The sequence below is a fragment of the Monodelphis domestica genome, chromosome 5, assembly GCF_027887165.1.
Source record: "Monodelphis domestica isolate mMonDom1 chromosome 5, mMonDom1.pri, whole genome shotgun sequence".
Lineage (NCBI taxonomy): Eukaryota > Metazoa > Chordata > Mammalia > Didelphimorphia > Didelphidae > Monodelphis > Monodelphis domestica.
This window is the reverse complement of record NC_077231.1, coordinates 172,130,025-172,155,641: the sequence shown is the minus strand read 5'-3', so window position 1 is coordinate 172,155,641 and position 25,617 is coordinate 172,130,025. Positions and strand designations below refer to the sequence as shown.

Below are 25,617 nucleotides of genomic sequence, written 5' to 3'. Positions count from 1 at the left end.
TATCATTTTGTATTAATTTTGGCTTACACATGTCATTAATGAAACTGATCTGAAAGTCAGACAGGCTATCTGAGAGCCAACATGGCCCTCGTAGATGGTGTTCTGGACCTGATGTTAGAAAGCTTCTGATAGGTAGTAAAAGGACACTTACTGACTGCCGAGCCCCATGCCAATCACTTACCCTGCCTGACTTTTAGTTCCTTCATCTGTAAAATGCAGATAATAGGAGCATGTAGGTATCTCAGTAGATTTATAGAGATAGGAGGTTCTGAGTTCAAATATGACCTCAGAAACTTCCTACCAATATAACCTTGGAAAAGTCACTTAACATCAACTGCCCCGTTCTGACCACTCTTCTATCTTGGAGTCAATACTTAGTATTATATATAGAATATAGTACCTCTCCAAATTATAGATTACAAAATGAGATATTATGTATAAAAGGCTTTTTAAGTTTTAAATCATTAAGTAATCATTGATAACTACTATCAGCAATGGACAGAGCCCTGGGCTTCGAATCAGGGAGACTTATCTTTATGAGCTCAAACTCAACCTCAGAAACTTACTAGTTGTATGACCCTGGTCAAGTCACTTAATCCTATTTGCCTCAGTTTTCTCATCTGTAAAATGAGCTGGAGAAAGAAATAGCTAATCAGTCCAGTATCTCTTACAAGAGAATCCCAAAATGGGATCGCAAAGAGTTAGACATGACTGAAATGACTGAATAACAATAAAATTATTATCTAAAGCAAGTTGTTATCTTAAAGTCACTGAGTTAGGATATTCCAGTTATTCCATCAATTCTGAGCTTGGTGTAGAATTTCATGCAACACTGGGGTCAAAAGACAGACTCCTTAAGGACAGCAACAACAAAAGGTCTAGCTCTCTTTGTCCACTTCAGTATAAAACCCCAGAGACTAATTCCCTCATGCTACTGTCTCTATTCTGGATGATAATAATAATAAAAGCTAGCATTCATTCTCATTTTCTCCTCACAGCAACCCTAGTAGGTAAACACTAACATTATTCTCATTTTACAAATGAAGAAACTAAGGCTTAGAGATGTTGCCCAGGTTCACACTATTAGTAAATATGTGACACTGTATTTGATTTCAGATCTCCCTTTCTCCAGACCTAGCACTCCATCTTCTGGGGTATACTTCTGTGCATATCATGGTTTTCCAGAAACAAGCCAAGCCTGGAATTCAAGAGTGATGGTGAGGGGGCAGTTGGGTAGTTCAGTGGACTGAGAGCCAGGCCTAGAGATGGGAGGTCCTAGGTTCAAATCTGACCTCAGACACTTCCCAGCTCTGTGACCCTGGGCAAGTCACTTGACCCCCATTGCCTAGCCCTTACCATTCTTCTGCCTTGGAGCCAATATATAGTATTGATTCCAAGATAGAAGGTAAGGGTTAAAAAAAAAAGAGTAATGGTGAAGCTGAAGGCTCTGTTTCCTTGTATCCTTTGTGAGTGGATGTTCCATTGGTGGCTTATATATTTTTGATAAAAGTCATAGTAAAATGAGAGGAAGATATGACTGCCTTTGTTCCTTGTGATCCAGAACTAGACTGATACAAGTCTAATTTCTCCATAGTGTGCATCTACACAAGTATGTGGATTTCATTTAAAAATTACCCAAAGAACCATGGTGACTCTTTATCTCATTTCCTCCCTCTCTTTTCTTTTTGTTTACAGCATGCAAGTGTCACTCTCAGGGTTCCATAGCATCAAGTTGCAGCAAACTGGGAGGTCAATGTCAGTGTAAACCTCAAGTGACTGGGCGCTGCTGTGATAAGTGTTCTGTGGGAACCTATGGTTTGGGGCACCATGGTTGTCACTGTAAGTAACAAAGAACAAGTATGGAAAATCATGCCTAAACTATTCCTGTGCACCTCTCTCCCTCCCTCCCTTCCCCCCCCCCCTCTGTCTCTCTCTGTCTCTCTCTCCTCTGCACTTTTCTCTCTCTCCCTCCATCCTCCCTCTATCACACACACACACACACACACACACACACACACACACACACACACACACACACACACACACACAGAAATTCTGAGTCAATTACAAAGTATATTTGGATATTTTGAGAATTTCTTTTGATTAGCATTCATCAGATCTCCATCCACAAAGCTTGACTCAAGGTATGGCCAGTTCTTGAGGTCTCTACTTCCATTCCTCCTTTCCTATCTGACTTTTAGGAGAGAGAAAAGAAAGAGAATGCAGAAAACACCAAAGGTCCCTGGTAATGAGAGGATGTTTTACTTGGTGATAATGAAATTAGATTTTGAAAGTTTTCATTTAGGGGAAAGTCCTCAATTCTATGTGGCTTTCTTTCTTTGTGAGTTGGAAAGCTTTAAAAATGCAGATTATAAAATTCATAAAATACTCTGAGCCCCCAGCCAATATCTTGATTTTCATTCCCCTCCCCTCTCTCTCCTTCTCTCTCCTTCCCCCTCTCTTTCTTCCTCTTTTTCTCCCTCGCTCTCTATGTATGTGTGTGTATTTATTTATATATAAATCTTGTTTTTGTAGGATATTTTTGTATAGAAATACATCATTTTTTAAAAATCATCAATAAAAATTTAAAAGAGTAGATAAATACTTAGCAATAAATGCTACCACCAATTACATGCAAATAGCAATAAAACATATGGGAAAATAAGACAGTAGAGTAAATTCATTAATATTCCAGTGATTTTTCTAAATAGTCATAATTCCTTCATCCTCTGCTAAATTGTCTTAATAAGCCAAGCAATATGTCAAGGAAAGAAAAATGCTCAAGTCAATGCACTGGACTTATATGAAGTCTTCCAGAAAGTGTCCTATATCTGCTAATGCTAATGCTGCCCCCTGCTACCTCTCACTCTCTTTAAGTCTCTCTTACTGTGTGTCTCTCTAGAGAGATTAAAAACTGCCACTACAGTAGAAAACCCTGCCTCCAATAACAATCCCACAATAATATCTTTGTCTTTCTAGAATGGGAAGAAATACTATTCCCCAGGGTCTAGGCACCCACACAAACCTCATCAGAATAACTATTACACAATAAACTTATCTGAGTCAAACAAGCATTTTACCCAAGCATCATTTTATCAAATGAAGAATTGTTTCATTCACATATATGAAAATAGATTCAGTCAAAAAGCATGTGCTAGGCACTGTATTAAACACTGGGGATACTAAAAATATATATCTGCAAATAGGAGAGTCAAGTGATTTTTCACTTACTCCCTCAAAATAAAAAATAAACACTCCTATACCAACTTGGAAAAATTTATGAATGGTCATCTTTCTAGAGAGTTTATTTGTATGAAATATTCATCAAGATTTTTCAGTACCAAAAGAAATAAAATATCTAGAAAAATGTGATTAATTTCAATTATCTATTAAATAAATAAATATTTTTATTTATTATTTAAATAAATAATATAAATAAATTAAAATTTTATTATATAAATAAAGAGACAATAACTTGTTTTCTTTCCCTGACTCAATAGGTATTGGATGTCAACTTTGTGTAAAGCATTTTATTAAGCCTCACAATCGTTAGCTCATTTTGTTTGCAAAATTCTTTTGTTCTGGCCACGTCCCACTGTTCTCCAAGATAGAAAGCAAAGTGAGATCATGCCTTCCATACTGTTTCTTTGTTTTATCTAGCATGTGAATGCCATCCTCAAGGCTCCAAGAGCACCATTTGTGATCAGGTGACTGGGCAATGCTCCTGCCTCCAAAACATTGAAGGTCTCTGCTGTGATCAGTGCTTGGCTGGGTATTTTGGATTTCCCAACTGCCAACCTTGCCCTTGCAATGGGTTTGCAGAACTTTGTGACCCAGAGACTGGGTCATGCTTCAACTGCAAAGGATTTACAGCTGGTCTTAATTGTGAAAGGTATGAAACTGGGACAAACTTAAAAGGGCATCTGTCTTGTTTTGCACTTGAGTAAGTCACTTCTCTGAAAGATCACTAAGGAGGTATTTGCTTACATAGTAGAATGGAGGTTAAAACAGAAGTTCTAAAGGATTTTGCCAATCCACTAGTCCACCATTCAAAGCAACAGATATTTGCTGATCATATTATTTTAAGGTAGGGTACAACTGAGTTTGCCTAAACATGTACTGCTCTGGTGCTTATTTTGATCTATCTCTAAGGAAATTGTCTTAATAGGTGCATTGATGGTTACTATGGAAATCCTTCCTCTGGACAGCCATGTGTTCCTTGCCAGTGTCCAGATGTTCCTTCAAGTAATCAGTATTTTGCCCGTTCCTGTTACCAGAATTCTTGGACTTTAGAAGTAATTTGCAACTGCCAAGAGGGTTATACAGGTATGGAAACTAGTTTATCCTATATGCCTTTTCCCTTGTTCTGTAGTCCTTAATTATAGACTAACGCACATTCTCAATTTCATCATTAATCTGCCTCATACAAATGCGTGGTGCAGAATAGAAAATAAGCCGACATGAAGCTGCATTAAACAATTGTATGAGAAACAAATTAATTAAGGGAAATTTCTCTTCCTCCATTGCAGTAGCTCTATAACTAATAGAAAACTAGCTCAACTATATTTGAGCCAAATAAAGTCAACCTGCATTTATATTTTGGTTACTTCCTTTGTGTGAGTGCCCCTCTCAGTGATACAGATTGAAATCCTCCTCTGTCATTTTTGTGATTTTATCTATTTTACCCACATAGCTTCTACAAAGAATATGTCTGTCTCATGCTTGCTATTTTTAATAACTGGGATGTTTCAATGTATTCTTTTTTTTTAACCCTTACCTTCCATCTTAGGATCTATATTAAGAGTGATAAAGATTAGGCAATCAAGACTAAGTGATTTGCCTAGGAATTATCTGAGTTCAAATTTGAACCCAGGACCTCCCATCTCCAGATCTGAATCTCAATCCACTGAGCCACCTAGCCATCCCCTATCAATGTACTCTTTAGGCTGCCTATCTAACGGGTCTTTCACCAATCTTTCTATTTTGATTAATCCTTCTTTTTTTTTTTGGCTCAAATTCCTCCACAATGTATTTTATGCTAATGTTTGCAGGAACACAATCTTTCCATTGTTCTTTGGATTATTTTAATTCTTCTGAGCTCCTGGTGTTTCTTCAATCACAGCTATATGCATATTACCAGGGGAATATTGGTATTTAATAAAGGACCTTTTATGGCAGCAAGAAGATTTGCGTCATTTAAAGCAAGGAATCATTTTCCAAATATGAAGAAATTTAATCTGAGTTTTTCCTCCTATTCAGTCCTGGGTAAATATAATTGTTCATTAGTAGTATCTGCCCAAGGGATGTATATAAAGATTAAATAATTATACTTACTACTTACTAAGCTAACATCATCATCTAGGCAATATGCATTCTTCATCTGCTCTGTCTCTTCAAATCTGGATGGTTAAACCACTTTTTCTCACATCTCAGAGATATCTGGAATAAATCACTAAAGGAGCTTTGTAATTCTCTCAAGGCAACCTCCTCTACTCTCCTTGTTCAGATTAATTCTATACTCAACTTGTCCATTCCTACTGAATGTCTCAAATATACATATTGTTGGATATGATATGCAGGTCGTCTATCCACTTCATTACCCAAATGTGGGCACCAGACATTCTTCATACTCTTTATCTTTCCTATGTGGAAATGATTGTGCCAAATTCTTTTGGATGGTTATAAATTTCTGACTGGAGATTCTAAAGGATTCCTGAACTTGATCCTTTCAGACCAATGACATCTACAACTAGTTCTGAGACTTTTTTCTCTCCAGGCTTTTAGTAACATCAGCAATCTGATGATTCCATCCCTCCAACCCTCAAAACTGTGTGCACATGGCTAATGTGGAAATATGTTTTATATGATTTTATATTTATAATGGATATCAAATTGCTTTTCTTCTCAAAGAAGTGAAGGACCAGGAAACAGAGGATTTGGAACTCAAAAAAAAAATTTAAATGAGTGTTGAAAAAATTTTACACATGATTTGGAAATATTTAATGAAATAAATAAAAATATATTTTTAAAAATAACTATTACATATAGCATGTATTAAATTTATATTGTGGTCGCCAAATAATTCTTAATTTTTTATGTGGTTGGACTTGAATATTTAAATTGGCGATCACCAGGGATTTAATGACTAAATCCCCAAATGAGTTATTAAAGTAAAATGGGATTTATGGTATTTTATTTACAATAGAGGGAAGATATTAAGGAATGAGAGAGAGAGAGAAAACTCTGGTTTCCTCTGAGCCAGGTAGAAATTCTAAGGCCCTAATCAGGGAATAAGAGTCTCAAGATGATGGGCCTTTCTCAGAGGTTCACACCTCCAGAAAGGCAGGGAAACTAAGTCAGCCTTTTACTCACCATGGTGACAATCTAAAAAGAAAGCAGTCTGAGGTCTCCTGTACAAGCTCCTCCAGGGTCGAGTTCCATAGTCAAGTCCGAGTGTCTGTCTTCCAGTCTCTCCTCAAGTGTCTGTCTTCCAGTCTCTCCTCCAACTGACTCTTCTTCACTCCAAACTCAAGAGACTGATCCTCCAGACCAACTCTGAGTCAGAATTCTTTGATATATATTTTCTGGCCTCTGTGGTCCTTTATTTAAAGATATTTTTTTCTTGTGTCACCTCCCCTAAATTTCACATCTACTAATCACAGCAGATGCTCTCTCTAGGACTGCCCACTCTTTAGTTCACACCTTTTTTGGTTAGATTATAGCTTTTTTTGGTTATATCGCACCTTTTGTAGTTAGTTCGCACCTTTAGTGGTTATTTACTTTTTTTGTAGATTAAAATGGGTACATCTACTTCAAATACTGAGTTAATACTTTTGGGGATTAAAATCTCAAAATAGATCTGGGGATTACAATTCAGTCTTCCCAATAAAGGAAGAGCTAAGTACCTTCATTGTTACAATCAGGGGATTATAATTTAATCTTCACACATGGTTCTTTTTTTGTACACATGGTAGACATTTTTGTATGTTGTTTGGGGGGCAATTTAAGTGACATTTCTGTCTCCTTTATACAACTATGATGTTAGAATCCAAGTATGGTTGCTCATCTACTTTTAATGGTAAAGTTTGTCAGATAAATTTTTAAAAAAATATAAATTAAATCTTTGCAGATCTTTCTTTTTCTTTTTTTAAATTTAATTTTTAATTTATTTAATTTTTATATAATTATTTTATATATTTATTTTATTTTATATTTTCTTTATTCTCCTTCTATTTTCACCCTTAGTTACTTTTGCTTGTTAAACTCTGAAGACTAGTTTTACCTTCCACTTCCCTCTGCTTTAAGCAATGATATTGCTTGTAATCACCTATTAATCCTTCTTCAAAAGATACTTCAAATGGGGTTATGTTCCAAATCAATGCTGTATTTGGCCATTATCACTCTCCCCTCATGAGAATGGTAAGTATTGTTTAAGATACTAAGATACTCTTTAGGTGCTTTTGGTGCCCTTTTTAATGGCAGTCGAGTTGTAAGGGGTAGAGTGTGAGACTAGTAATCAGGAAAGACTCAAATTAGAATTCTGTATGACTTTGGGCAAATCATTTAAAGTCTCTGGGTTTCAATTGCGTTGTCTTATCCATAAGATAAAGAGCTTAGACTACATGACCCCAAGGTCCCTTCCACCTCTAAATCTATGAGCATTACATAAAATTATACTTGGTATTAATGTCATTTCTACTCTCCATTGTCCATTTTCATTATTAATCACTTTAAAAATAGTTAGTGATTGAATTGTTTCTATCATATGCACATTTTTTTCTCATTTTTACTCTCTTTCTAGCTATTTATTAATTCTGATCTTTGCTCTGACAAGTGAGAAGTCTGGATTGGGGGAATGATAGAGACCCAATAATGCTACCTGGCTACAACATTTAGTGTACAATGTTCTGAATAGAATCCAAATTATAAATTGCCCAAAAAGCAAAGCAGGCTGCAGTATTTTACCAATAATAACTTGTGCATTAGAATCAGTATAAGATCATTAATGAATCTTGAGTGAATTAAAAAAGAAGGTAAACTGATTGCATAGTGAGAATGAGAAACAAGAGGTTGATGGCCAGAATGATGGCATGGATATGAGTCATCAACATTTGCAAAATGCTCTCCATTTATTAATTTATGTTAGCTTCACAACAACCCTTTTAGGTAGATACCACAAGTATTATTACTCAGATTTTACAGATGATAAATCTGATGCTCAGAAAATTTAAATAATTTGCATACAATTACAGAGCTCATTAAGGATCAAAGGTATGATCTGTAATATTGTCTCTCCCCAAGTCCAACTATCTGTCCTCTATGCTATGTTGCAGTAGTGGTGTCAAACTCAAATAAAACTAAAAAAACAAAACAAAAAAAAACATCAAATTCAAAAAAAACATCAAATGGAAATAAAAATAAATCCCCATGGGCCACATATTAGCTTATAAAACCACAAGTTAGCATTATCTATATTTTATTATATTTGTATTTATTTTGTTAAATGTTTCCCAATTACATTTTAATCTGATTCTGGGTACCCAGAATGAGTTTGATACCTCTGCTCTATGGAAATTTAATGATTAAAGAATCAGAGCATAAGAAGCAAAGGATTTTAATCCATGTGAGTAGAGGGAATCCCTAGGTCAATAAAATCACAATTCCATCAAAATATTCTACCTGGGAGATGCAGATGGATAACAATTTCTCCATCTCCTCTCAAAAAAGCCCCCAGCAAATGTTTTAGTCCCATCCCTGAATTTCTAGTGCCACAGGGACAAGACCTTGCAAAAGGTATTTCCTTCTAAGGAATTTTTGTTCTAAATAACTATTAAATATTTTAATCTGTTTGCAAATATGTTTGGAGACTATGAGAAGATGCAGAAGGATTTACATTTCACATGAAACATTTGTTTTTGCTTGTTTACTCCAATATGCAGACACTTTTTATAATACCTAAGGGAGCTCTTTTACTTTTCTTCTTCCATTTTTAAGTTATTTTCTATACTTCTAACCACCCTATTCTCTTTTCTTTCAATCTCTTCTCCTTCCATAGGTATTCACTGTGATGAATGCTCAAATGGGTTTTATGGAAATCCAAGAATATCAGGAGAACGTTGCCTGCCATGTCCCTGCAATAACAATATAGACAGAACAGACCCAGAATCATGCAGCAGCAGCACAGGAGAATGCCTCAAATGTTTATATAACACTCATGGGCCCAACTGCCAGTTCTGTAAACCAGGGTACTTTGGATCAGCTCCCACGCAAAACTGCAAAAGTAAGTGATGGCGCCAATATGGTCACCAAATAACAGCTTGTCATTCTCCTGGCAGCTCCCTTGAACTAGAACTTGTCACAATAATAATTTACCTACATCTAGACCTTTAAAATTTGCAAAACACACCCTAATATATTCACATATATAACCTCATTTACCAAATTATATATATAACCTCATTATCAAATTAACAAATTATGAGGAACTGCTATTATTATCTCCATTTTTCAGTTCGAAAAACAAGCTGGCTGAAGTTATATGAAATGCTCAGTCACTCAACAAGTGCTGTCTGAGAAAGGATTTGAACTCAGATCTTCTGATTCCTTGTTCAACAAATTCAAGCCTCTAGAGTTGCCTTTTATAAAGCAAGCTGTAAGCAATGTTCCTTGGATTACTTTTTTTATAGCAGCACTATTGGTACAAAATATGAAACATTTAATTTAAATTAACATTTTAATTTAATATTAATTTTAAAAGAGTGACTGGGTAAAATATCATTACACAAATGCCATAAGCATTTCTTCTAGAATATTCCTGAATTTCACCTTTGGGAAATGACACATTTATGCCATTAATCAAAACTTAGCTAGTGGATTTAGGAGAAGACTGACCTATTCCTAAAGCAATAATTTGTCCACTGTTAGGGAGGGCATAAAAACTTTAGGAACACCAAAATTGAAATGAGTGACTCTATTTCAGAGCAATCAGAAGGAATTCAGTGGGCTTAAAAAGTGAATATACTTTGCAAAAAAAATGAGCTCCTTCCTTCTTAACTATTGAAAAAAAGGTTTTGTGTAATCTATTATATCTGAGTTGGAAGATATTCAGACGGTGGAAAATCACATCCCAAAGAAAAAGTAGTTCTCTGAGCTCTTTCCATTTCCAAATGATTATTGTTTCTTATTATTCATAACTAACAAGTTCATTTGTTTTGTCAAAGGTTGTAATTGTCTTTATGTCCCCAGGATGCACTTGCAATCTTTCTGGAGTGAATCGTACTACCTGTCCAATGGGTGATGGAGCATGCCTATGTGACCCAACGACTGGATCATGTCCGTGCTTGCCAAATGTTGTAGGTTTGGCCTGTGACCAATGTGCCGAAGGATACTGGAATCTGGTCCCTGGGAAAGGATGTCAGTTCTGTGAATGTGACCCCGAAAATTCTCACAGCACTCATTGTAACCAGGCAAGAGCCTTTTTTTTAAATGGTGGATGAATGTTAGCTTTGATGGTAAAACTCAGGAGAAAAACACTATGCATCCCAAATGACCTTAAATGCTTTCTGCTTTTCTGTTCTAATCACTTCTGAGCAATGTCTTTTTTTTAACCCTCTTCTTCCGTCTTGTGTAATGGTTCCAAGGCAGAAGAGTAGTAAGGGCTAGGAAAATGGGGGTTAAGTCATTTGCCCAGGGTTACATAGCTATCAAGTGTCTAAATGGCAGAATTGAACCCAAAACTCTCCATCTCTAGACCTGGAGCTCTATTCACTGAGCCACCTGGCTGGCCCTAGAGCCACATCTTCTTCATCCTTGAATTAGGCTAGAAGAGCAAGGAAGAGAAAGAAAGGAATAAGGAGAAATAAAATCTGCCAATTGAACAGTTTTCTCTAGAGCCACCTACTTCTAGGACATCAGGAAATGTGGCAGCCAAGATGATTTTCCTTTCATTGTCTGATAAATGCTTTCAGAGAAGGACCTTGATGTAGAATGGACCATATATGGCACCTAACTTGGAGTCTTTGCCTCCGGACTGACACATCAAATTTATAAGCTAATTTTTAAAAATTTAAACAAAAACATCATTCCCCTAGACTAGAAACACTGGTTATTGACAAAATAAAACCAGTATTCTTTACAATAAGTGTTAAGTACAAGCCCAAAGACAGGCTATATTTGTCTTTTGTCAGAAGACTGGTCCTCTGTGTTCAGAGAGTCTCTTGACGAAACTGAAACAGAATCCTTTGGTCACAGCAAAGCTGGGAGACCCTCTGAAAGGCACATTGTTATGAAAAGCAAAATGAATGGGAAAAGGTAGGAATTCCCATTCAAATCCCACCCTGGGCAACTTGTGTATTCTCCACAGGGCTCAATGCCTCATCTGTGAAATAGGGGGTGAATTTGAGAGCCTCAAACATCCCTCCCTGCTAGCAAGCTGTGATTGTGTTGTGTCTCATGTTGTGGGGAGATTGGGAAGTGTCAGAAGGGGGATCACTGATCGACAGTAGCCAAAGAGCTCTTGGAACACTGAAGAATTAATTATTTACCTCTAACATAACTGGGGAATATAGGCCAGTGACTATTCTACTGGTTTCTTTCTTTTTTTTTTTTTAAGGAAAATGTTCCAAGTATGAGGGATTTGTCATTCGATTATTTCAATCACGTCCAACTCTTCGTCACCCTATTTGGAATTCTCTTGGCAAAAATCCTGGAGCAGTCTGCCACCTCATTCTCTAGCACATTTTACAGATGGGGAACTGAGACAAACAGGGTCCAGTGACTTGCCCAAGGTCACACACACAGCCAGCAAGTGTCTGAGATCAGATTCGAATTAAGGAAGATAAGACCTCCTAACTCCAAGCCTAGCACTCTATCTACTGTATAACCTACTGGATAATAATGTAATAATGTTGCATTATTATTTAATGATATATTCAATTGTATTGAAGTATGTGAATGATTTGCAGTGCTCATTCAATATTGTATAGAAAATTTAAAGAAAAAAGAACATATGACTCGATCTATTTAGAGAAAAAAGTGTAGTACTTATCAAATATTTGTTTTAGCTTTTTTGGCTAAAGAAACTTTTTTTAAAGCACCACATGTCTCTTAGCAGCTATTGAAAAAAACGTCATTATAATTCAGTGGGGGGGGGGGCATTTCGGAATAGCAGGACACTAAGAAAGGTCATAAGTGCAGTTTACTGATCTGGATTTAAGGAGAATCAAAATAAAAGTGGAATTATAAAGCCCTACATAATGGGATTTAATTATATTTAATATAATCATGATAATTTAATTTAATTATATTTAAGTTTAGGCCAAGGTATGGCTTTCCTACAACTACAGCATAACTATTCAAAGCTTAACTACCTGACCAGAGCAGTACTATGGGAATGAATAGATATGATGGTCAAAACAGATAGAAATTTGATCCTGAGACTTAGTGTAAACACCTGACCCTAAGGTGCTGAAAACTGAAGAGAATTGGCATGCTATTAACACAGCATCCTTGAGATTCCATGGGTTCCATGGGATTCTGTGGATTCCATAAGAGAAAGGGCCTGGTGGTACATAGTAAGCATTTTAGGGGAATGTCTAGATGAAGGATCACTTTGCAAAATTTAGCTTGGCATCCCAGTGTTTAAATTTGCACCACTGCCAAAGTTTTTGCCTTCAACATTCAACATTATTAGAAAATAAATGTCTTTAGAATGGAGGGGAGTAATGTGGGGAAATTATAATATAGATCACAGGATCTAAAACTAGTTAACCAAAATTTTTAAAGTGTTGATTAATGTCTGTGCTAGCCTGGAAAAATGTTCTTAAATTGTAACTTGGGGGTCTGAATATGACCTAACTTTCCTCAATAGTTGCATCAACAAACTGGATAAAAACAGGAAAGGAATGCTGGTCAAATCTGCAGATGACACAAAGCAGGAGAGAGATAGATCTTAGGACAGATGGCAAAATTATGGTTCACACTGATCTCAATGGGCTGCCAGGGGAGCCTAAAGCAGCAAGTTTAACAGGAATAAATATGAAATACTGCATTCAGTTTTTAAAAAAACAGTGGCATAAGAATAACATAGATGTGGTTTTCCAGCAGTTTGCATGAAAAATATACAAGGCTTTTAGTTGTTCTCTAGCCCAATATGAACCAAGAGTATAAAACCACTGCTAACAAGCTTAAGTAACCTTAGGCTACATTAATAGAACTATAGAATCCAGATTATGGAAATAATTATCACACTGTCCACTTCCTTGGTTAAATCATATATGGACTTGTGTTCATTTCTGAAAAGATACCATATTTTAAGAGGACTATTAGATGAAGTAAGGTTGATCCAAAGGATCATTAGGTGCTTTGAGATATTAAGGAAACCCAAAACCAGGTCATAGGAAGGAATTGGGAATATTTTGAAAAGGAAAGACCAATTAAAATTATATCTTTCTTCAAACATTTGAGGAATTAAGAAGTGGATGGTGGTGTAGACATTGTGTTGTACCAACAGAATGAATAATAATGAGCTGGGGTTAAATAGAGTTTTGAGTTGAACAAAATAACATCTAGGGACCCAACCAGCAAGAGATTGAAACCTTTCATTAAAAATATCCCGAGGCTAGGAGACTATCTTTCATTCTCCATGGAGCAGGAGATTGAGTTGGACATGGTCTTCACAGGTCCTTTGTAACTCCAAGATTCTGTGATTTCAAAATTCTCTAAAGTAGAATTGATATAAATTCAGGAAGCAATTGGCACCAAAAGATGAAAAAGAAGGTAGACATCCCTTTATCATTTTTGTTAGGTCACACTTAGTGTTGACCAGCTAGGTGTTTCAGTGAACCTGGAGTCAGGAAGATCTGAATTCAAATCCAATACTATGGATTTGGAAACCAGCTATGTAACCTTGGGCCAGTCACTTAATCTCTGTTCTCTTTAATTCAGTGGAGAAGGAAATGGCAACAATGCCAGCATCTTTGCAGTTCTGGCATGCTATGGTCTATGGGGTCAAGAAGAGTCAGACATGTCTGAACAACTGAACAACATAACAAAGATGGGAGATAGAATAGAATTTATCTACAACTGCCTTATTTATAAAATGGTTCAAGAATCTACAAATGGGAAGCATTGAGTTATAGTAGAGGGACAAAAAATGGAATTTGGTGTTAGAAGTTTGAATTCCATCTTGATAATAACTACCTATGTGATTTTGAGCAGCTATTTACTATCTCTAGGACTCAGCTTCCATACCTGGGTGTTGGACTAAATGGCTTCTGAGGTCCCTTCTAGCTCTCGATCTCAGCCCTCAGTTCAAATTCTAGTCCTATCACTTGCTTTTTGTGTGATAAAATAGACCATTTAATTTCTTCTGGCCTCAATTTCCACATTTGGAAAAATGAGGGAGGTAGCCTAGTCAAGAGGGTCTAAATCCTCCTGTCCTATAGCAATAATCCTATTCCTAAGTGAAATTTAAGGACCTTCCAGTTTTACCTTTGATCCTTTGAAAAATTATCTCTACTTTAATTTCAACCTTAAGAGATATTCCATCAAAGACATTTCCTACTTTGGAATGTAAGTGTCTGTTGTCATTTACTTTTCAGATTTCTGCTCTTGTCTGTCAGCCTGACCTTTTAAGAGTTTCTTTCCATTACAAAGCCCCATTCTAAAGACTCCTTTCACATACCTTAGATAAAAAAAATTTATAGGCATCTCACCTCTACTCCCACTTCTTGAAAGAAGCTTTAAAAAAATTACTATCAATTTCTGTTGGTTATATTTCAGATTCTCAAGGTTTCCCTCATTTTTAAAATTTCTATGTATTTTACCTATCTATTTAATAGTGTGATGGAATCTCCCTGTCTGTTTCCTCCCTGTTCTTTAGAAGCAAGCTATTAAATAATTGATCAAATTGTGCCTGCACACACACACAGCTACTACAGAGCAGCTATATTTTTATTCAAAGTGTCAAAATTGCCTATGAAAGAGCACAGGGATAGACTGTGGGTGCATTCTTGCCTATAAAGTATGACTGTATCTCATATTAGTGCCGCCAAATCTAATGTTTTTGTTAATTTTTAAAAATCTTTCCTGAATAAACATTGCCCTAGCATTGCCAATTTCACCAATATGCCTACATATCATATGACTTAATTCCTAATAGATTTCACTTTGGGGAGATATATAGCATACATTTTTAGACAATGACTTATTTGTACATTTTTAAAAATTAATTCTATATTGGAATCAAGAAGACTGATATTCATGAGTTCATATATGCTTCAGATATTTTGTGTGCCCCTGGGTAAGTCACTTAACATTCACCTCAGGTTCCTCATCTTTAAAATGAGCTGGAGAAGGAAATGGCAAACTAGTCCATTATATTTGCCCAAAAAAAACCAAAAAGAGGTTTCTAAGAGTCAAACCCAACTGAAACAATTCAACAACAAAAATTGTAGTTGAGTTTTATATAACCTGGGAGATGAGCTATGTTCAATTTAGCTTGTAAATTGTGGATATTTGGAAGATATATATATATACACACATGTATGTGTATTTATACATGAGTATATATAAATAGACATACAGTGATCTCTCACCTGCTGCAGAAGTTACATTCCAGAGGATCCTCCCTTCCTCTCCCCCCAAAAAAGGTGAAAATCTGTGAAGTATGAGGAGAGCAAACAGACCAATGCTACAGTCTCTGAGCCAATCAGCTCCCAGGTTCAGAACCTAACACTGTGGTTGGTCACCTTTCATTCCATCAGCCAATAATGTCCAATCTCACATCAAACTCGCACAACTGGTAGTGGCGTACTGCATTTCCATTGTGTACAGTACAGTGTTCTTCCACAAAGTCTTGTGATATAGCGAAAACTCTGATACAGAATTAGATTTTTTTTTAAAGCCTGCAATACAGTGAAGCTATAATAAGTGAACCACAATATAGCAAGGGATGATTGTATATCTTTGTGTTAATGATACAATCACCATCCCCAAAAACAAACAAACAGATTTTATAATGTTTTATTGAACAATAAAATTATAGAATCTGGAATTTTTCTTCAATGACAATCACATAAAATTGATTTAGCAAGTGACACATTTAACATTTTTATATATAAAATAATATAAACCCCAATATTGAAGAAATAAAATATATTGGCCTTATAAAAATAACATTATCATGGCAGTTGGATGTTTACAAAACACTTTAAATATTATCTCATTTAATGCCCACAACAACTTTGGGAAGAAGGTGCTATTATCATTCCTATTTTATATATGAGGAAGCTGAGGCAAGCAGAGGTTAAATGACTTAGTAAGGGTCATACAACTAGGATCTGAGCCTGAATCTGAACTCAAGTCTTCTTGATTCAGCACTCTATTCACTGTTTTCCCTTAGCTGCTTCCTATAAATAACAGATTTTACTTTCTTTTTCCTGCTTATTCAAGAATCTGAAAGGAAAGATAAATTTATCTCCTTTTATAATCTCTACACAAGTCCTTCCAATGACTTGAAAGATGTTTCAGCTGATATTCCACTTCGTTAAATTGATTAGGGAATGAGATGTTAAGGTTTATTGAATTATCTGGTTCAATAATTCAATGGTTTCTTATTGGGGTAGGCACTGGTCTGGGTGCTTGATAGGATGGGATGATAGGGAGGCAGACTACAAAAACATGTAAGATACACCCTCCTTCCTGGAAATTTAAAACCCTTCTTTCAAGAATAAAAGAAGGCAGACAAGCACAATATAAGAAGTAAAGTTCTGGAAAATTGGAGGAGGAAGAAAGCATATCTGGATATGTGAATCAAGGAAGGTTTGGGGAAAGAGATAACTAAATAAACTGAACCTTGGAGGATAGGTAGAATTTAGAGATAGTGATGAAAACCATTCGCAGATAAAAGAGCAGCATGAGCAATGATGTAGAAGCAAAAAGTCAAGAGTCATTTTCAGAGAAAAGGTTCCATTCTGATTGGAATAGAAGGTACCTGTAAGACAATAGAAGAAAAGAAAAGTGGAAAAGAAAATAGGGACAAAAGCAAGGAGGGCCCTAGCTAGGGTCCAAATGAAGAAGTTTTTATTTTACTTGGTAGCCAATAGAGACCCATTAAAAGTTTCAGAGTAAAAGTATCATAATCTTTACTGTCTTTTATATAGATTAATCAGGAAACAGTATGAAGAATTAGTCAAAATGAAAAAAATGATAAAGTAGGATGTGAGTCTAATTAGGCTATTAAAATAGTATAGATGATAGGTAATAAAATCTTAAATGAGGATGATGGCAGTGAAACTGGAAAGGTCACAAATAGAGGGATTAATTGATAGTTACAAAAAAATGCCAAATTCAGACTATTAAATTGGAATAATGAAAAGGATAATAATAATGAGCATTTATACAGTGCCAGGCATTATGTAAGCACTTTACAGTTATGATCTCATTTGATCTTCATAATGACCCTGGGTGATAGACATTATTATTATCACCATTTTACAAATGAGGAAATAAAGGCAGAAAGAGGGAAAGTGAGTTGTCCAAGGTCACACAACTTATAAGTGTCTGAGATTGGATATGAACACTAAAACTATTCTTAACATAATTTATTCTTTTATTTTTTTAGTAATTCAAGATTATTTGGTTCTTAAAAATGCTATCAAAAGGGCTTTAGAAATATATAAGCTTTCTACTTGTTTTGATCCCAGATGAAATCTTATGGAGAGTTGATCATTAGATACTCATGACATGCCCATTTTTCCTCCATGTAACAATTATTGAAAATATTGGCAAGAATAAGAGCCAAAGCCTATAGGTCAGGGAGGTCATTTTCATGAATTTTCACATTGTGTAGGAAGTTTGATTGGATGGCCACTAAAGTACCAGGTCTGTGGTTTCAAAGGATTCTTTGGCTATATATACTTGTGTGTGAGAGACAGAGACAGAGAAAGAGAGAAGAGAGAGAGAGAGAGAGAGAGAGAGAGAGAGAGAGAGAGAGAGAGAGAGAGAGAGAGAGAGAGAGAGAGAGGGAGAGAGAGAGAGAAGTCATTTACAGAATTCTGTGTGGGTGGTGACAGGAAAGTCCATTTCTAACCCCATTTATTGTCTTCATCCTGTGTGGATTCACAAACAAAACTGCTGCATTTAAAACTTATTGCATTGCATTTTTTCATTTTAAAAATCCATTTTCTCTCTCTCCCAACTCTCCTTATTGGGGGGGGGGGGAGAGGGGGGAAGCAAACCTCGTGTAACAAATATAAAACTGTTACATTTTAAGGAAAATATTCCCAGACCAATTTCTAAGAACTGCAAATTGGGTGTATAAAATCTTCTACCAAATGAGATATTGAGTGTTCCATCAGATCCTTGGACTCTGTAATCCTAATGGGGAAACTCCCATAATTATTTAGGAAAGGAATCTGGCCCATTTCCCTATGTCTGTTTTGTTTTCATTTGCATCTGTGGAAGTCTCTCAGTTGGGAACCACCTGTCCCTGAGCAGCTGGGAACAGACGGTGTATCTGACATGGCGAGGCCAGAGCACGTCCGCCATATCCTTCTCTCCTTGTTTCCTTTCTAACGCTTGCTCTAGCCAACCCCTCCTCTCTGTCTTTACACAGCTGTATAGGCTAAATCACAGGAAAGGGAAAAAAAATGGTTTCTATTAGAATTCATTTCTCCTTGGATCATAACACTCATCCATTCCTCACCCATGACTGTTTTTACAGTTTACAGGCCAGTGCCCTTGTAAATTGGGCTATGGCGGAAAACACTGCCACAAATGTGAGGAGAATTACTATGCAGATTCCCAAATGCAATGTATTGGTAAGTACTGGCACTTATTCTAAAAAACTACATGGTTAGTTATTTTGTATTTGTATTGTGTAAAAAGCACGTCTTTTTCCATAGTTTTGTCCTGATGAGGACACTGGAGTGGTTTTAACAATGTGGACTTAATCAGCAGCATTGTGGGGTTTATCTTACTTTGGAAAATTCTTCCTTTTTATAACCTTGAGAATAAGTTTTAATTCTCAAAAGAGACAGATTGTCAAAGGAGAAAGATTGTCCACAGTGGATGAGACCCTTGAGGGCGATGCAAATCCGCCTTTGCATTGATTTCCTGTTGTTTTAAGGATGAGCTGGGAAAGTTAACCCCACTGTGAGTTGGGGTGAGGGGGTCTCTGGGAAGAAAATCAAGGGCCACCAGCAGGGCTGAAGAGCTCCCATGACTCTTTATCCTCGAGCTGTCTGTCATACTTCTAGCATGGCTGGAGTCCAGGAGGTACATTTTCCATAGTCAACTCCCAAATGAAGCGGATCTGTAAAAATTCCTGCAGTATCTAAAGAAGGTAGAGAATGACCCATTTGATAAGGCTCTCATTGATGTGTGTCATTTTGTCAGTCTAGGGACCAAGGGAGGCTTTTTCTCCATATCATGAGAACGTTCTCATGTGTCTTCCAATGAGCAATTAACTCAAGTGTTTCCCAGTTGCACTCTATTTACAGCTTTTTGTTCTCAATAATTCTCCCAGTGTGCAAACTACTCCCTTGGTTTTAAATGGAAATGCTAATTTAAAACCCAGGAACTGTTAGGACATTTGGAAAATCTGGTTTATGGTGTCTCTAAGGGTGTGTCAACTCTTGCATTTCAATGACAAGACACTTTCATTGTACTCATAAAATGACTTTAATCTTTTATACAGAGGGAAGGGGGTGGGAGGGCATTGCAAAACTGTGTCCCTCAGCAGCAGGAGAATGATTATGTTTAGAGATGCAACTAAGACTCAGTTGGCACAATGGGCTGCATCTTGAATGGAACTCCTAAGGATGAGTATCATTGGAAGAAAATAGAACTTGCCACAAGCTGGTGAAAATAACATAATGCTGACCCCTAGGGGCTCCTGAGGAATCCCATGGATCAGAACAGAAAACACTGGACAGATGGCATCCTGCTTATGGAGCCTAATTAGTTTATCAGTCCTCATTAGCATTTGGCATTATTTTTACTCCAAAAATCAGTTGTGTTTACTACTGTAACTCCAAGGAGAGAGTGGCAGCAGGCACGGTTTAGTGGCTAGGATGCTAGACTTGGAATTAGGAGGGTCTGAGTGGACATCCTGACTCACCTATCTATGAGATGGGTTACTGAGCAAATTATTTAACTTCTCACCCTTGGTTTTCTTATCTGTAAAATGAGGTTGATGTCTTTGGCACTTGTTTTACTGGGTTGTCATGAGGACCAACCAATTTAATGAACAGAGCATTCTACAGGAAATCATCCCAGCCCCTCTTAATTCCAGTGCCTTCCTTCTATGAAGTATTTCCTATTTATCCTGACTATAGCTTGCTTTGTATCTATTTGTTTGCTTGTTATCTCCTCCATTTGATTGTAAACTCCTGGGGACAGGGACTGTCTTTGCCTCTTTTGTATCCTCTGTGCTTAGCACAATGCTTGGTACATAGTGAGCATTTAATAAATTGATGATGTAGATTTAAAGCCTCAAATTTATATTAATTCTGCCTTTGGAAGTATAGTTCTGAAACATGAATAGCTCACCAATGGTTCTCCCAGTTAAAGAGAGAAAACTCTCCAGCAATGGACTGTTTGGGGGAAGAAAGGCTGGGGGGCATAGTTGGGATCTCTGTCCTGCAGTCATAGGACAGAATACTCTTCCCCTTTGTGGCTCTCAGAGCTGTCTCTTGGCATTCCTTACATCCCAAACAAAGGCACACAAAGAAACATAATCAGATAGTCAACCATAGATGTTTATGAGAAATAAGATTAGATCCAATTAGATCCAGCCTTTCATAGAATAAAAGAGCACACCTAGAACCAGTCTCAGCCATCTTAAATAAAACCAGAGGAGATAAGTCTAGCTATTAATTCCTGGTTACCGGTTTCCCTCTTGACCTCACCCTCTTTGGCTCTCCAGTCCGTTGACCAAGTACCCATGATTTCAAAAGGAAAAAAAAGTCACCTGTTTGCATTAGTGGGATATAGATGTATGTATACATGGGGGGGGGGGGGGTGAAGGGGAGGGTGGTGGCTTCATTGGTATAAGAAACTCCCAGTGAGGAAATGTTCTATTAATGCATATCAACAATAGTTTAGTAACTTACAAATTTAGAGTTTCCTAAAGAACTTGAGGCATTAAGTGACCTAACTTTCACATACCCAAAATGAATTGGAAGATTTGAACCAAAAATGTCCTTGACTTTAAGAGGGAAGAAAGGAAACACGTATTTATTAAGCACCTTCTATGTTTCAGGCACTGTGCTAAGTGCTTTACAAATATCTCATTTGGCCTTCACAACTATCCCATGAAATAGATACTTTTTATTATTTCCATTTTATAATTAGGGAATTTGAGGCACATAGGGTGAGTGACTTGCCCAGGGTCACACAGCCAGTAAATATCTAGAGTCATATTTGAACTCAGGTCTTCCTGACTCCAGACCCAGCACTCTACTCCTTGGGCTAGGTTGCCTCCTGTGCATTTAAGTACAGAAATATTTTTAAAGTGCCAAATGGCATCAGTATATTTCTTCTACTGAAAGTGATTAAAAATTGACTTTACCAGACGTTTCCTTTTTAATCATTCAGGCTGTATGTATTGTATTATATTATATTATTTTATTTTATATTATAAATCTAAATAATCTAACCTATACAACCAGGACTTGGACTTAACTGAAACAAGATACCTCTGGGGACACTTAGACCCAGAGACAAGGCCTGGCCACCAAAAGATTAAGAATTAGAACAGCTGAGCAATTTGTTGGAAGCCCTTTGGGTGTCACTGATAGCAAAGGACCAATAGAAATACCAACATTGACCCTCCTGGTCAAACATGCTGAGAACTTGTCAAAGTCCTTGAGAACTTGTCAAAATAATCCAATATAATCTTTTTAAGATCTAAAACATGAGCCAACTTCCACTTATTTTAATCACTGGAAAAACATTGCATATTAGTGCACTATTCACTGAGTTTAAAGTTATTTAAAATATTTATTGGAGAATTCTGGGGAGAATTCTGATGGGGGAGGAGGGATGAAGGAGTAAACTAGGGGAAGAGGATTGGGGGAAAGGCTGGGCAAGGAAACACTTTATTTTCAGGTTTCTCCCAAGCTAGGGGAAAAAAAGTAACCCCTTCTGCTTCATCTCTCCCTCTCTCCCCCCTCTAGCATGTAAGTGCAATAAGGAAGGAACACAGACACCCATCTGTGACCAGGAAACTGGTTCCTGCCTGTGCCGAGCAGGTGTCACAGGCCAGTTCTGTGATCGTTGTGCCCGGGGTCATTCCCAGGAATTTCCCACCTGTCTTCGATGTCACTTGTGCTTTGATCAATGGGACAATAAGATTTCTTCCCTTTCTGAGGCTGTACAAGGGTTAATTAGGTTGGCTGCAGACTTGGAAGATAAAAGAAAGACCCTGCCTGGCTGCAATGCAGACTTCAAACGCCTAGAAGATAGCATGTCTGAAATAGAAAGGATTTTGAAACATCCCGTTTTCTCATCTGGGGAATTCTTAAACGTCAAGGATTATCATGACTCTGTTAGGTAAGACTATGTTCAAATAAGAGAGCCAGACTCAGTATTAACCAGGACTCCGACTGAGCTTTTAATCTGAATGGTCTTAACAAATCTGGAAATTTACCTATACCGAATTCAGAGATTTCTCTGAATTGACAAACAGTCCAAATTATTTTTTTTTGTCACCACGCTTGCTCACTTCTTTCTTAACCCACTTGATAGCAAGTTTTTCCCAGTTACAACCACATTTTAACTAACAGTTCAACCTTTTTTAGATTCTAACTTGGATTACCAACTTCAGGGAAATGATAAGAATAACGATAGCAACTCAATTCCATCCAACAAACCATTATTATCATCTGTGACATACCAGCCACTGCAGGAGGCCCTGGTGAAGCACAAAGTGGAAGCAGATCCTGCCTGTAAGGACTTTGAGGGAAAAGAAAGACAGTGGAAGGGGAAGTAGGAAGGAAAGGGGGGAAATATACACAGACAAGAAAATAGAAAATATTCATTGTAAACACAAACTAATTTCAGAGAGGAGTTCTAATATCTGGGAGCATCAGGAAAGACATTTTATAGAAAGTGGCATTTCCATTGGTCCTTGATGGGAGCTAGCATTTCTGAGAGGCAGAGGAAAAGAAGAAATTCATTCCATGCATAGGGGAGAGCTTTTACAAAGCCATGCAATCAAGAGATCATCTCCCTATCCTTCCTGCAATGTCCTCCCTCAGTATCTCTGCTAGTTCTTATATTCCTCTCAGATCAGGGGCTATATCCAACATGAAGGCTTCCCCTAATCCCTGTAGTGGTAGTGGCAAATTCCAGATTTCTGCAAAATCCAGGATTCCAGAACTGACCTCAAAAAGAGTCTACTATAGATCAGAGATGTCAAACATAGCCCATCACACTTCCAGGTGGAACCTGAACTAGATTAATATATAATCCCCATCTTATTTGAATGTTGTTGCCATCATTCAGTTATTATTAGTAGTGTCTGACTCTTTATGAACCCATTTGGGGCTTTCATAGCATAGATTCTGAAGTAATTTGACATTTCATTCTCTAGCTCATTTTACAGATGAATAAATTGAGGCAAACAGGGTTAAATGACTTGCTGAGAATCCCACAGCTAAGTGTCTGAGTTCAGACTTGAACTCAGACAAATGAATCTTCCTGAAATCAGTTCTGGAACTTTACACACTGTGCCACATCACTGCCCTTATTTTTATGTATTGATGTATTAATTTTTAAAAAAGAAATGGGTAAACATGTGGTTTTCGAAGTATGTGGTCTATAGGGACCCGTAGTATGCAGCCTTTGTTTCTATTTAAATTTAATACCACTGATCTAGTCTATACTAAACAGGAATCTCCTCTATATTATCCCCAGTATGTGGTATCCAGTCTCCATTTAAAAGTCTGCAGAAATTACCCCTCAAAGTAACTAATTCCATTTTGGGAAAGCACCGTTGCAATTTCTTTTTCTTATGCCAAACAGATTTGCCTCTCTGTGAAGTCTCCCCAGAACTCCTGGTTCTTCCTTGCGGGGCCAATCAGACCACGTCTAATCCCTCTTACACACAAGAACTCCTCAAGTGCTTAGGATCATAGTATTTAGAGTTGTTAGGAACTGTCTAGCTAAAGCCCTGTGTTATGATATTAATCGCTTCCATTGTTAAGTCTTGCCTTTTCCAAGCTAAACATACTCATTAGTGTTCAGCTAGTCTTTCCATAACAAAGTCTTGCCTCCCCTCCCTAGCTTGGTTGCCCACTTTTGGATATGCTTCATTTTATTTATCTCCTTCCTAAAATGCAAGCCCAGAACTAGTCATTGTACTCTAACTGCAGATGGGATCTAACCCCAGCAGAATACGCGATTACTTCCCTTGCTCTATATACTGTACCTCTCTTAATGGAGCTTAAAATCATATTGGGTTTTTTGATTACCATGTCCCACGGATAACTCATATTGAATTTGCAGTCTACTAAACCCCTCAGATTGCTTTTGTCATACAAACTACTGTCTTGTTATGAGTCTGGTAGATAGCACTGGACCTGGAGTCAGGAAGACTTGAGTTCAAATCCAGCACCAAATATTTAGAAGTCTTGTGATCCTGGGCAAGTCCTTTAATTGCTGCCTGGCTCAGTTTCCTTAAGAGAATTTAAAAAATAAGATTGGTTTTCCCTATCTTTCTCAGGCTAGAAGTTCACAGTGGTTTCTGAAAGGGTTAGACTTGCTCTTTTTTTTTTTTTCAATCTGGGTCAATTCATCCCTCCTTAGCCAACTTAGTGGTTTCCCAGTGTCGGGGCTAATCCTAATGCCAGATTTAGTGCAGATATCCAACTGACTTAGCTAAGAACTCACTAGATCCATCAGTCCCAACCTCCTCAAAAGCTGGGATTATAGGCATATGTATTATAGGCATATGTTATCACAAGGCTAAAGGGCATTTAGATCCCTTCACAATCTGGCAGCAGACTACATTGCTAGCCTTTTTCTTTATTTCCACCCACCACCCTGCATCCATGCTATATGGTATGTTCTAAAGGTCTTTCCATACTTTACACACAACACTCCATCTCCTGTATCCATCCCTCTGTACTTGGTGTCACCTACACCTGCTATGTCTTCCATCCTCACCTTTGAATCCTTGACTTTCAAGACTTCACTCCAGTGCCATCTTCTTCAGGAATTCTTTCCTGATCACATCCCATCCCCTCTAAAGTTACCATGGGTCTGCTTTGTGTGTATCTTGTCTGTAAGTAGATACAAATACGTTGGCTCCCCCATTCGAAGGTAAGCTCCTTGAGGGCAGCGACTGTTTTCACTTTTTATTTTTATTTCTAGCATTTATCTCAGTACCTCACACATAAATTGTAATCACTTAATAAAAAGCTTTTTAATTAATTCAGATATTCAACAACAGACCTCCTTCCAAGTTAGCACTCCTTTATTGATACTCTTTCAGTCTAGTGTTATTTAACTAGTTTTAAATCTACCTTACTGTATTATTAGGGGGCAGTGAGGTAGTAGAATGGATAGAATACCAGGTCTGGAATCAGGAAGACCTGAATTCAAATCCAG

At 37.1% G+C, this 25,617-nt stretch overlaps 1 protein-coding gene across 3 annotated transcripts in view; it reads left to right on the top strand.

Moving 5' to 3' along the window:
- LAMB4 (laminin subunit beta 4) overlaps window positions 1-25,617 on the top strand; it is a 135,431-nt gene that overhangs the window by 67,287 nt on the left and 42,527 nt on the right. For all 3 annotated transcript variants that reach the window (XM_056799527.1, XM_056799525.1, XM_056799526.1), the window contains exons 20-26: window positions 1,696-1,839; window positions 3,661-3,892; window positions 4,169-4,326; window positions 9,056-9,280; window positions 10,246-10,466; window positions 18,725-18,821; window positions 22,182-22,557. In XM_056799527.1, the coding sequence (XP_056655505.1) occupies window positions 1,696-1,839; window positions 3,661-3,892; window positions 4,169-4,326; window positions 9,056-9,280; window positions 10,246-10,466; window positions 18,725-18,821; window positions 22,182-22,557 (1,453 nt within the window). The remainder of the gene's footprint in view (window positions 1-1,695; window positions 1,840-3,660; window positions 3,893-4,168; window positions 4,327-9,055; window positions 9,281-10,245; window positions 10,467-18,724; window positions 18,822-22,181; window positions 22,558-25,617) is intronic.